Source organism: Brachypodium distachyon, chromosome 1 (genome assembly GCF_000005505.3).
Source record: "Brachypodium distachyon strain Bd21 chromosome 1, Brachypodium_distachyon_v3.0, whole genome shotgun sequence".
NCBI classification, from domain to species: domain Eukaryota; kingdom Viridiplantae; phylum Streptophyta; class Magnoliopsida; order Poales; family Poaceae; genus Brachypodium; species Brachypodium distachyon.
Window position 1 is genome coordinate 28,093,300 of NC_016131.3, and position 12,285 is coordinate 28,105,584.

The 12,285-nt window shown below is 44.2% G+C and overlaps 1 protein-coding gene across 1 annotated transcript; it reads left to right on the forward strand.

Moving 5' to 3' along the window:
* On the forward strand, positions 1–4,218 carry LOC100839675 (cold-responsive protein kinase 1). The gene is made up of 7 exons (XM_003563362.4): positions 1–458; positions 1,635–1,866; positions 1,975–2,090; positions 2,170–2,380; positions 2,470–2,707; positions 3,038–3,188; positions 3,558–4,218. Exons 2-7 carry the CDS (start codon positions 1,797–1,799, stop codon positions 3,933–3,935), a joined length of 1,164 nt encoding a protein of 387 aa, XP_003563410.1. The 5' UTR covers positions 1–458; positions 1,635–1,796; the 3' UTR covers positions 3,936–4,218.
* The last annotated feature ends 8,067 nt before the right edge of the window (positions 4,219–12,285 follow it).

Below are 12,285 nucleotides of genomic sequence, written 5' to 3' on the forward strand. Positions count from 1 at the left end.
CCGGTCCGAGCCCAGGCCCAGTCCCAGGCCCACCGCCAGTCCGGGGCTTGGCGGCTGGCCAAGTCAACGGCGACGACTGAGCCCCCCGCGGCTTAAGAGAGAGAGAGAGAGAAGAGAGATCTCCTCTTCTCTGTCTTCTCTTCGTTTCCCACCTACTCCGTGCTTTGGAGGAACCGGAAGAAGCTCTGGAGGCCGCCAACCAAACCTTCTCATTCCAATCTTCTCCTCCTCCTCCTCCTATTGTGCTGTAGCCTGTGCATCTCGCCGCCGAGCGCTGACGCCCGAGTTGACAGACTCTGGCGCGTCGCCTACTTCGTGCTCTCTGGCCGGGGAGTCTCGCTGCGTCGGGTTGTTCGGCGGCGGGTTCCGTCGGTGCGCGGGCGGGCTAATTTTGCGGGCCGAGACCGTCAATTTCTCCGGTCGGGTTCGGCTCTTCTGCCACTGCCGCGCGGGTTCAGGTGAGCCTCGCTGTTCTGCTTTCGATTCTCGTTACGGAGATTCGGTTTGCTGTCTCTGAAATTCTTGGTTTCCTGATGATGTTAGTGGCTTAGTGCGATTGTCTTTCTTCCGCAACAAATTAGAACACGGTTGTAGAGCCCGTTATGTGTTCTTGATCATAAGAGTGCACGATTAATGAACTATCGCTTATTAGATTACTTATTAGACTTGACTACTTGACTCCCCTGAGACCATAACACCTAATTTAGCTACTTGATTGTGGGAATTTGGTAACTTAAGTGCTGCAATTTCAGTAATTATATCCGCACCCTGCCCTTTAGTAGCACACAATTGGAGAAACTTTTGTTGGAGGACATGGGGAGCCGTGGTAGTGTAGAAATGTCGGATTTTGAATGGAACTGAACTGGTGAGAGAAAGAAAATGTCTGCCCATTGACCAAATCTTACATCTTTACCTTCCGGAAACTATATTGGTGTCTGCATGTTCAGCACAGATCCGTTCTGCTTCAGAAAGGAAGCAGTGACGTACCTTTGCTACATATTTTATTCTTTTCTCTGTTTATTGATGCAATTTAGGTAGGGTGTCCTCTCATCTGTTGTTTATTCCGAGAAAGGAACGTCTATTCAGTTCTTTGTTTTGTCCTGAAGTTCGTTGGACATTTTAGAATTTGATCATGGCATTGATGCCTACGCGAGAAAGATATACTAACTACTAAAAGGAGACTATTTGGAGTAGACAAAAGTTATGGTGTCCTCTCATCCATTGTTTATTCCAAGAAATAAACGTGTAATCAGTTCCGTTTTTTGTCCTGAAGTTCATTGGATATCTGGAATTCGATCATGACATTGATACCTACCCAATAAAGATATAACTACTAAAAGAGACTATTTGGATTAGAGCAAAGTCATGGTAGCCTAGCGGCCTAGGTTACTGTCTGTCTGTGTTTGATCATATTCTTCATATACTACATGTGAAATGACAACACACCAAAATCAATGATAATTGGTCGTCAATTGAAATCCTGACCGACTAAGATAATCTGTCAGTTCTGATTGTTAAAACTCTAGACATGAATTGGGATAATCGGTGAAATGCTTTAACACTATTGGTCAGACATTGTACACACTGCTTTTTGTTATGTAACCTGAACCTCTGTTCATAATCTCCTGTTTCAGGGTATGATTACTGTTGTTGAAGGCTGGTGAACTATGTTCCAAGATATGATTGCTGTTGTCGAAGGATGAAAATCTATGCGCTTGTGGTTAGATCGATGTTAAACTGATATTTCAATTAAGCGAACCTCAGTACAATAGCTTGAAAATTGAAACAACTCTGTAATGAGTTGTTTTTCTCTCTTTTTCAAGAGGATAGGGGTGACCCATCAACAAAATGATCCGTGCAATGAAGGTAAGATCTCTTATGCTGACAGTTTTATGAAAAACCATCTGGAATGTGATATCCCTTTCACACCTCTTCATCGGTCTGCTTTCCATTGTAACATTTAACTTTCTCCAGACTTCTCTGGTACTGAGAATATAACAAGATTCAGCTACAAGGAGCTGGTTAAGGCAACAGCAAAGTTTGACCAATCCAATAAGATCGGTGAGGGAGGTTATGGACCTGTGTACAAGGTAACAGCATAGCTCTATGTATTGGATGTCATACTTAATTCAAGGCAAGTGTTTGAAATTCACCAACTTACGATTTCAGGGAACGCTCAAGGATGGAACAGCTGTTGCTGTAAAGGTGCTTTCTTTGCAGTCTAGACAAGGCAAAAAGGAATTTCTTAGTGAACTCCTTGCGATCTCCAATGTGTCACATGAGAATCTTGTCAAACTCTATGGCTGTTGTGTCGAAGAAAGCCACAAAATTCTTGTCTATAATTATCTTGAAAATAATAGCCTCTCACAAACCCTTCTAGGTAAATTCCCATTACTGAATCATCTATATTCTTTTGTTCTTCGAAATTTTTCAGACAATGTAAATTTTCTTGTGCTTGACATTTCATAGGTTCTCGACATAGCAGCATCCAGTTTAACTGGAGAACTCGAGTAAATATCTGCATTGGTGTTGCCAAGGGACTAGCATACCTCCATGATGTCATCCGCCCTCACATTGTCCATCGGGACATCAAAGCAAGCAATATACTTCTCGATGATGATCTTACCCCAAAAATTTCTGATTTCGGTTTAGCAAAGCTTCTACCTTCAGATGTATCGCATATTAGCACAAGAGTTGCAGGAACACTGTAAGTGAAAACTTTTGAACTGTTCTATCAAACCTGTCTGCTTTGCCATATCTCTATTTATACCTTGTGGTAGATCATTAGATTAAAATGCTAGTTTGGCTGACAGTTTGAACTTTGTTGCGGCAAGTACTGTCGATTAGTGAGGAGTGCAGAGGGCAAACATATACTTTGAAGTAAGCCTATTAAGATCGAAAAGAAAGCGCAAAATATACTTTGTTTAGTAAGCTTGTTAAGATCGAAAAGAACAAAAATCAAAACTAGTATGTTACCACTCTTTTCATGATACAAATATTCCCTCTGTTGCTTTCCTCACTGTAGTTTTGCTTGCAGAGGTTACTTGGCTCCTGAATATGCCATTCGAGGACAAGTGACACGGAAATCAGATGTTTACAGCTTTGGTGTTCTGCTTGTAGAAATAGTCAGTGGAAGGTGCAACACTGATACAAGACTGCCTTATGAAGATCAGATTCTTCTTGAGAAGGTATGGGATTCTGTTCAAAATGTAAACGCTTCAGCCCTATTGCTCAGTTAGAAAACATAAGAGCCTATTTCTTTGGACAGTCTACAGCAGATTTAACTTCTCCATTTGAGGTTTTCCTGATTTCTTATCATTGAATTTGTACCATTAGTTTACAGAGTTCTAAAATAGCTCAATCTGTAGAATGTCTTCCATGATCAGCTACCATTCCACAGATATCAGTATGGACAGCGAAAAAACCCAGATGCTGGCCTGGCCAGGGTCCAAGTCGTCTGGATTGAGCCTTGTCTTAATTTAGAGTGCTCCCTTCAAACTTAATTTAGAGTGCTATATTGCAAGGAGATTGATCACCATCCTCTCCTCCCTTTGCAGACTTGGGCATACTATGACCAAGGGAACCTGGACAAGATCATAGACAGTAATCTGGGCGACGACCTTGATGTCGATGAAGCCTGCAGGTTCCTGAAAGTCGGCCTCCTGTGTACCAAGAACATCACAAAGCGCCGGCCTGACATGTCCACGGTCCTCGCCATGCTTCGAGGCGAGGTGGACGTGGACTCGCAGGAGATCAGCAAGCCCGACGTGATCCGGGACTTCAGGGACCTCACCCTGAGGAGCAAGGCCACATCGTCGTCGATGCTGAGCTCCATCGTGGCGCGCTCCTCCTCCCCGCAGTCGTCGTCCGGGTCCGGCGACACCGTCACCACACGCACCTCCATCACCTTCACCGCGATATCCGACCGCCCATGACCTGGCGCGAAATGGACACAGACGGACGTGGGGAAGGCGGGAACGAAATACAGAGTAAGGAAGAGGGAAACTGTGCATACGAAGCATTACAGCCCAGATTTATTTATTTTTGTTTTATTTTATTAACCTCGTACGATTTTTTTGTCGTTGTACTGTCTAGGTTTTGTTTACGCACACATTGTCTGTAGAGCTTGAGAATTTGTTCTCAGATACGTACTGTATAAATGTAAAACCCACAGTATGTTTTTTTTTCCTGAAGACCTGAACTGATCTCTCAACGAAACTTGTGTCTCCCTCTCCCTGTCTCGTTCTGGAAGACTGAAAGGCATGCGAAGAAACGGCCCCCAGGTTTCTGTGTGTCTTGTGATCATATTCTTCTCTTGTCTCCACGCCAATGGACGTACGGGCAGGTTCCCCGTCCGGCTGTCACTCGAGAAGAGCTGCAGCCTCAGTGTTGTTGTGCATTCTCGGGGCATTTCATCTGGCAACTGCCAATGGCACTGGGAACAACAACTTCTGGACCCTGCAACTCTGCAGCTGCAAGTGTGCCTGCCTGGCTCCGTGAATTCAGAACACACGCTGGCAAAGCCAGCAGGAAGGCTCGGGTTTGGTTGATTTGAAGATTTTTTTTTCTGCTAGTAGCAGTAAACATTCAGGGCTGGGTAGGTGTGCTAGGAAAAATGATCAGGGTTTGGCCGGTCCCTTGTTCTGCAGCTTATAGCACGCAAATGAAATTAACAAAGTCTCCTAGCTAGTACAACAGTTTAAATGATCCAAAAAATGAATTCCTACAGCCGTTTTTAGCACAGTACCGAAATCGAATAATCAACCTCTTGCATCCCGGCCCTATCGTGCCAAAAATCCTACAGGTACCAATAACTAAACCTAGCTCCTCCATAGCAACCTCAGCCAGTTTGGATCCATCGGCAGCGTACTGGCCTCTCTGAAACTTGCAAGTTTGGAAATACCAAAAAAGGTAAACGGGTAGGTGCACCACCACAACATTCGCTTTCTTCCCCAAACCAACGCCGCCCAAATCATCCAAGATTTGGGTACAAGCCAGGCATGTACTACTACTAATTACTCCTACTTAAATATTAACTTAGCTAATTACCTAACATTATGATGATGAGCTCACCGAGCTATGCTAGTGGCAACCTGGATGGACTGTGCCTTCCTTTTCAGCCTGCACATTGGTCCAAGCAACCAACACAACTTTTGTTTGATTAATCTACCATAGGAACCCTGCAACTCCACTCAGCCTAGCTAAGCTCATGATCCACCACTTTTGAACTTATTTTGACCAGTCCTTGAGTCATGTGCTGGGTTTTTATTGTCACGTCCTTTGTCCCTTGCCTTTGTCCAAACCAATTAAACTGTCTTTTTTTCTCTTTCGAAAGGTGACAGGGGTTGGCTTCATACATATATTTAACAGAGAAGAAAATTAAACTGTCACTTTAATAATGCGTCCAAGTGTTGAATGTTCATAATAGTTTACACATGTGCAGAGAATGACATGTTCACAATAGTTTAACACGTATCTCCCTCTCTCTCTATCGTAATGATCCTCCCAGCCCTTGAAAGCCACATCTATATATGCATTTTCATCGGAACAAACCGCGAAAAAACATAGACCAATTGATGATGGTGACAGCGACGAGGATGATTACGTCCACTGGGCGGGCAGAACTCACATTTTTTTATGTTAGCGCCTCCTCCTCGAAAACGATATGAATTGGCCAAACATATTTGGGACGTGCATTCTAAATTCTTTTGTTCCTCTCAGAAAATTCTCTGAAATTCATGCGTTCCAACGATGGAATCAAATCCTGGAAGAAAAAAAAGGTCTTAGCGAGAGAGTGGACGGATCAACGGTTGAAACAGGGCTAGGAAATTTGTAGAATGGTCATGCGTCGACCTCTGCAGTCCTCGATTGTAGCCTATAGGGAATGGACCATGTTGTCACAAACGAAACGATCCAGTCGTCTTGGATTCAGTTGGTTTAACCTACGGCGGCTAGCTCTTAGTAGTAGACAGAAGCTATAATAAGCTAAGGATCGTTCGATGTACTTGACATACCGAACTGAAACGATCGACGTCTAGCTACATACATACATATGGATATAGTGTATATGTTTGTATAAAGGACATGGCCGATGGGGAGCATGAGAGAATTAGGCCTCCTGTTGCCTTAGATTTGGACCATGCGTGCGTGCATGCGAATTATACGGTCAGAACTGTACTTAAAGCGTATGCACATCAAAGGTATCTTTGAATTGTAGGGATTAAAACTGTAGAAACATAGCGGATCACAAATACTCTCTTAATTTTTCTGCAACTACCCCGTGTCGCCAGAGGAACCCCCGCGTTGCCCTCCTCTGGCGACACGGGGGAAACCCAGCAGCCGCCAGCCACAGGGCCTCCCCTCCTGTGGCCCTCTCGGTGCTTGGTGCGGGGGGCTGCTGCAGTAGTGGGCGGCGAGCGGCAGCGTGTAGGTTTTGCAGGGCTGCGGGCCTGGCAGTGCTTTGGCAAGCGTGGGCGCTGCGCGGCGGGGCTGGTCATGGCCCTCCGTCGGGTGCTTTTGGGGCGGCAGCTTCGTTGCCGAGGTTGGCGTGGCCAGATCTGGAGGTGGAAGCGCCGGATCCGGGGTTGGTGATGTCGGATCCGGTTGGTTTCGTAGCCGTGCTGCTGGGATCCGTGGTGGCGGCGGGCGGCCGCCGTCTGCAGAGTTGTGGGCCTGATCTGGGCTGGCGGGCCATGGCCATGCTGCCCTGTTCCGCTGCTTGTGTGGCCAGGATGGCGTGGCTTGATCCGGTGCGTGGGGCGGTGGCAGCACCCTGGCCGGTGCTCGTTGGTGGTTTGGCGCGTGGCGTTCAACGGGCTTCGCCGACGCTCGCAGTGGTGCGGTGGCCTCTGGTTGGGACCTCGGCTCGCAGTGCTGTCTGCGCCTGTCCGTGGTGGGTTTGGTGGCTGCGGGTGAAAACCTTGCATCGACGTTGTCGGTGCCGGTGACGGCGGCGTCCTTGGACGTCGTTTCCTTCTTGAAGGCGTCGTTGTGCAGCTCCGTCACTTCTCACCCTTTGCAAATGAGGTGCCTCCGAGCGAAAACTCTGATTCGGTGTCCGGGTCGGGTAACAGCGGCGTCCTTAGACGTCATGTCCTCCTTGGAGGCGTTGCCTCTGGAGCCCTCATTTGGCGGCGGGGGCCCTGGCCAGGAGGGCGGCTTCGTGCGACGCGGGCTTGCCAATGCTCGAGCTCTTACTGTCGGGGCAACCTCTTCTGGCTCCGGTCGTCGAAGAAGCCCAGTTCTGCCTACCTTCTCTGGCGCAAGGAGCTGCTCCCTGTTCGGCGTCGTTGGAGTGGAGGGGGCTCGTCTTCACGGTAGCGGCTTGTTTCTTCAGTTTCGTCATGTGTTTGCTCTTTGTTAGGGTTTTTCGTTTGGCTTTCCTAGAATAATTAGCTGGGTATTGTATCGGTTTTTCGGCTCGGTTTTCCTTATAAACGGGCCAATACTTTTTTCTAATCGAATCACGGGGATCGACCGTTTGCGTCCTCAAAAAATTAAAAACGTAGAAATAGGAAAAACACAAGATTGAAATGCTATGTACATCGAAACACTGTAGGGTTTTTTTCTTTTGCAGGGAAAAAAATCCTATATGATTTGAAAACACAGGATTTTTTTCTTTGAGGGAAGGAGAGTTTCATTCATTGATGAAAAGTTGAAAACGAAGTTTACAAAGTCAAGTACAAGAGCATCACATATTACATCAAGGATATCCCCGTACCATGACTCATTTACATTGTGAAATCTGGCCAAACTAGCTAGGCCATGGGCTAGTTTGTTGCTCTCTCTTCCGATTCTCCTCACTGCAAAGTCGTGAAAAAGGGACTTTAGGTGCTTTATTTCCTCGTAGACGTGCCAAATTCTTCTGCGATAGTTGCCACTCGTTTTGATCACGTTCACAACATCAGCATTATTTGACTCCAGAATCACCAGAGCTTGCAAGACGTTGCCCAAGAGCTGAAGGCCAACGGTGCAGGCTTTCGTGTCGGCAACTTCAGCGTATCGACTCTCCTGCATAGAAACAACACACGAAGAATAGTCTCGCCCTGTGGTTAGTGGTTACCGGCAATGCATGAATTTGAGTAGTGGCATCTTTTTTTTTGGCAACTTAAACTTTTATTAAAACCTTAAAGACAAGTCGCTAACAACAATGTGCAAGATTGCACATTTAGAGAGCTGAGACCAGCTTTTACAGGGCAAAAGGAAGCATTATGCCTTATGCCATCACAACTAAATAAGCAGCTACCCACGTTGAAAAGATTGTAAGCACTTTGAGCCTCCTTATGAGCAACCTTGTTGCTACCTCTGTTAATCTTGAAAATCCTTGCATCACTATCCTGCGTATAAGATATGAATTGATGTAGACTTGGTCTTATCGTCCAATGCCCTGGATGCTTGGAAGGATCTCTTCTTGCTGCTGCCTCCGCCAAAACTTGACTATCTGTGAGGAAGTTCGGATGTTGCACCTTCAAAGCAAGACATATTTGAGCCGCAAGCTCGAGAGCTTGAGCTTCCACCTGCAAAGCAGAACTAGCCATGGAGGTGGCTTCAATAAAAATGGCACGAGCGCTTCCATCACCAATCCAGTGCATGAAGATACCAAGTCCTGCTTTACTTTGAGGACCTGCAAATAAAGAAGAGGAAGCCAAAGGATTTTCTTCCAAGCAGCATCTGTGTAAATGTTGGGTCTTTTTGAAATCCTACTCCTATCCAAAGCAACAAGAGAGGTAGAGTTCAAAGTTGCTGGAGTTTGAGTGGTAGCGCAGCCTCCAATATGGCAATGTTCCAAATCCCCTGTGTAAAGAAGAGCTTTTGCAGCATGTAATACCTGCAGAGGATTGTTATTCTCCTTGTTGAAAAGAAGGACGTTTCTAGCTTTCCAAATAGACCAAAGAATATTAAAAATGGTAGCAACAGAGTTATCATTATTGTAGGTGGTCATGATATGATGAAGAGCATTTTCAACTTGATCAATCCCTTGTTGGAGCAAGCCATCCACTCTTAAACCTAGAGGGGAAGAGAACCAAACTTCATGGACAAAATGACAAGCAAAGAATAGATGAAAGTCAGTCTCATCCATGCCACACCTGCAACATTTGTGATCAATGCGAGTTGACCTTGCCGCCGCTCTAATTCTAGTGGGGATTGCCTTTCTAAGTAATCTCCAGCCAAAAACCTACACTCTAGGAGACAAATTTCTACATTTCCAAACAGCCTGAATCATATTCCTAACTTGAACAGTGAGGCAAGTAAGGGGAGATACATTATGACCATAAAAAGCAGGGCTAAAGAGTTGGTAGGCACTCTTAGAAGTGCAGATTCTAGAATGAGTGAATTTCCAAATTAAGGCATCATCTAAATCATCATGAGCAACATGAATAGAAGATATTATGTTGGTATTATTAGCACCAAACAGTGTGGTAAGCAAAGTTATATTCCAGTTTTTGGAGTTTGGCAACCAAAGATCAGAGATAGTAGCAAGATAGTTAAAACCGGCATCTTGAATGTTAAGATAATCGTGAATGATATTCCAAATAGGACACCAAGGAGTAGACCAGATGCAAGTATTACCTTTAGAGATTTGGATAGTAGTGGCATTGACAAGTGGGTCTCTTACCTTCAGTATTGCAGACTAGAAGGCAGACTTCGGTACATTGTTAGGAGCCTTCCAAAACGAAGTGAAAGGAAAATATTTGGATTTAAGAATTCTGGATGTAGTGTTGTCGGGTTGAGTCACAATATTCCAAACTGCCTTAACCAACATAGCCTTATTCACAGCCTCAAGATTTCTTATGCCAAGACCACCTTCTTTCTTGGACTTGCAAATTTCAGACCAGGCTTTCAAGTAAAGGGGTTTCTTTTGATTCTCCTGTTGAATACCAGTCCACCAAAAGTCTCTAATAGTTGCATTCATTTTAGCCAACATCTTTTTGGAGAAAAGAATATTAGACATATAGTAAACTGGTAAAGAGGAGAAAACAGACTTGATTAGAGTTAATCCACCAACGCGAGAGAGTTTGTTCGCTTTGTAACCGTTTAATTTAGATTTGAATTTATTGAGAACAAAGGAGTAAGCATTTGATCTATTTCTAGCTGGCATAACAAGGGGGTGGCCCAAATGAGTGGTATCGACAGTCATATTGACCACTCTGAAAATACATTTAATTATTTTATGTCCTTTTGAGTATTGTTGACATTTTTACTAAAAAGAACAGAAGACTTAGCCCAGTTAGGAGTCTGACCTGAAAGAGCATAGAAGTGTTGCAAGGTGTTCCATATAGTACTAGCTTCAGCTTGATTTGCTTGGCCACAAATTATTAAATCATCTGCAAACATTAAGGAGTGAATAGGAGGAGAGTTTGGGCCTAAGACGATACCTTGCAGATTCCTTCTATGAAGCTCCTCCTGTAAACCTGCAGCCAACTCATTTATAGCAATGACAAAAAGATAAGGAGATAGGGGACAACCTTGCCTGATCCCCCTAAATCCCCTGAACAGACCATGCAAATTGCCATTTATGATAACCGAGAACAAAGAGTTGGAAATACAAGAGTAAATAAGATTAATAAAAAAATCATAGAAACCTTGCTTGCGAAGGGCAATGATAAGAAAACTCCATTCAAGTCTACCAAAAGATTTAGCAAGATCAATTTTAAGCATGAAAGCTTGACTCTTCCAAGAGGAAAGACTGGAGGTATGAGTGATCTCTTGAGCTATGATAATATTGTTAGATATTCTTCTACCTTCAACAAAGGCTTGTTGAGTATCCAAGATTCTATTAGGAGGATGAGGTTTAATTCTATTGGCTAGAGATTTCGCAATGATTTTATAGATTACATTGCAAAGACTGATAGGTCTGAAATCTTTACGTTTGGTGATAAGTTCTTTTTGGGGATGAGAGCAATGCTAGTTTCGTTCAATTGAGGGGGCAAAGTACCTTTATAGTAGAACTCTTGAACCAGCTTGGTGACATCATCACCTATCCAGTGCCAAGCAGCCTTGTAGAAAGCAGCATTCGGTCCATCTGGACCTGGGGAAGCATCATTTCTCATTTGTTTTAAAATATCCCAAATAACTTCATCCTTCCGCGGAATTGAATTTGTAAATTCATCTTGAATAAGTCCTGCATGAAAAGCTTGAGGGAGCTGTGTATTGACAGGATTAGTGGAAGAGAATATACTTTTAAAATAAGTGATAAAACAGTCAGCAATCTCTTCAGGATCCAAAGTTGTTTGACCTTGATCATTAGTAATGGAGACAATTCTATTTTTCCTTCGTTTTTTAAGAACAGAAACATGAAAACACCTGGTGTTTCTATCTCCTTGTGTTGCCCAGTGCTTCTTGGCCCTTTGCTTGTAATAATGAGTGAGTCGAGTAGTGGCATCTTTAGATGGTGCACAGAATATGAACATAGCGATTTTACAGGTATTGCGGGAGTAGAGATAAAGACATAGCTGCATTGGACTTAAGAAAAAAACGATTTTGGAGCTCATGTCAGAATTGTTATGGAATTAAGGCCAAAGGAATAGATTTCATAGAATTTTGCCAACTCCATTTCTATGATCCAAAGGACTCTCTTAAGAAAAATTCCTAAAAATTAGAATCCTAAATTCCTTTGAGAATCCTACGCTACAATTCAAAGAGGGCCTAATCAGGTGTTCAGGTCTGTTCGATTATTTACCTTGTCAACTACAAGCTAGCAGCCGATCGATTGGTCTGGATGGATTTGAGTGTTAATACAGCTCGCTAAGTTGTAATCGGTGCTTCTAATATAAAATAAAAGAAACTAGATATACTCCTAACTAAGCCTAAGTCAGATTGGGATTAAGCCTCAGACGATGGAACATCGCTTCTTGCCTTCTTCAGTAGAGAGATTAATTAACCGAGGTGACAAATTAACTAACCAACCCTAAGCTAGATTGGGATTATATTAAGGAGTCATGTCAATCAGTCAGCAGCTATATATCTTGGGAGTTGGGAGGAGTAGCAGTACGCATGCCGGCAGTAGGATAAGAGGCACGAGATCGACCGGGGGAAATTCCTTGCCCTTTCGGCCGGAGAGACATCTCTTGCAGTCGCAGGGCCCCTTTTGTTGTTGGAAGGAGAGAAAGCTCATGAGTCATGAGTATGGATGTCTACCCTGGCTAAGCTAGCTTGCTCATCAGAGAGGACAATGGCATTGCTAGCAACTCTCTCTATCGTATATATACCTTCTCTCTCACTCTCTCTAGAAAGCACAAGGGACCAAGCACAAGAGAGCTCAACTTGACCTGGGGCAAGGTGGGG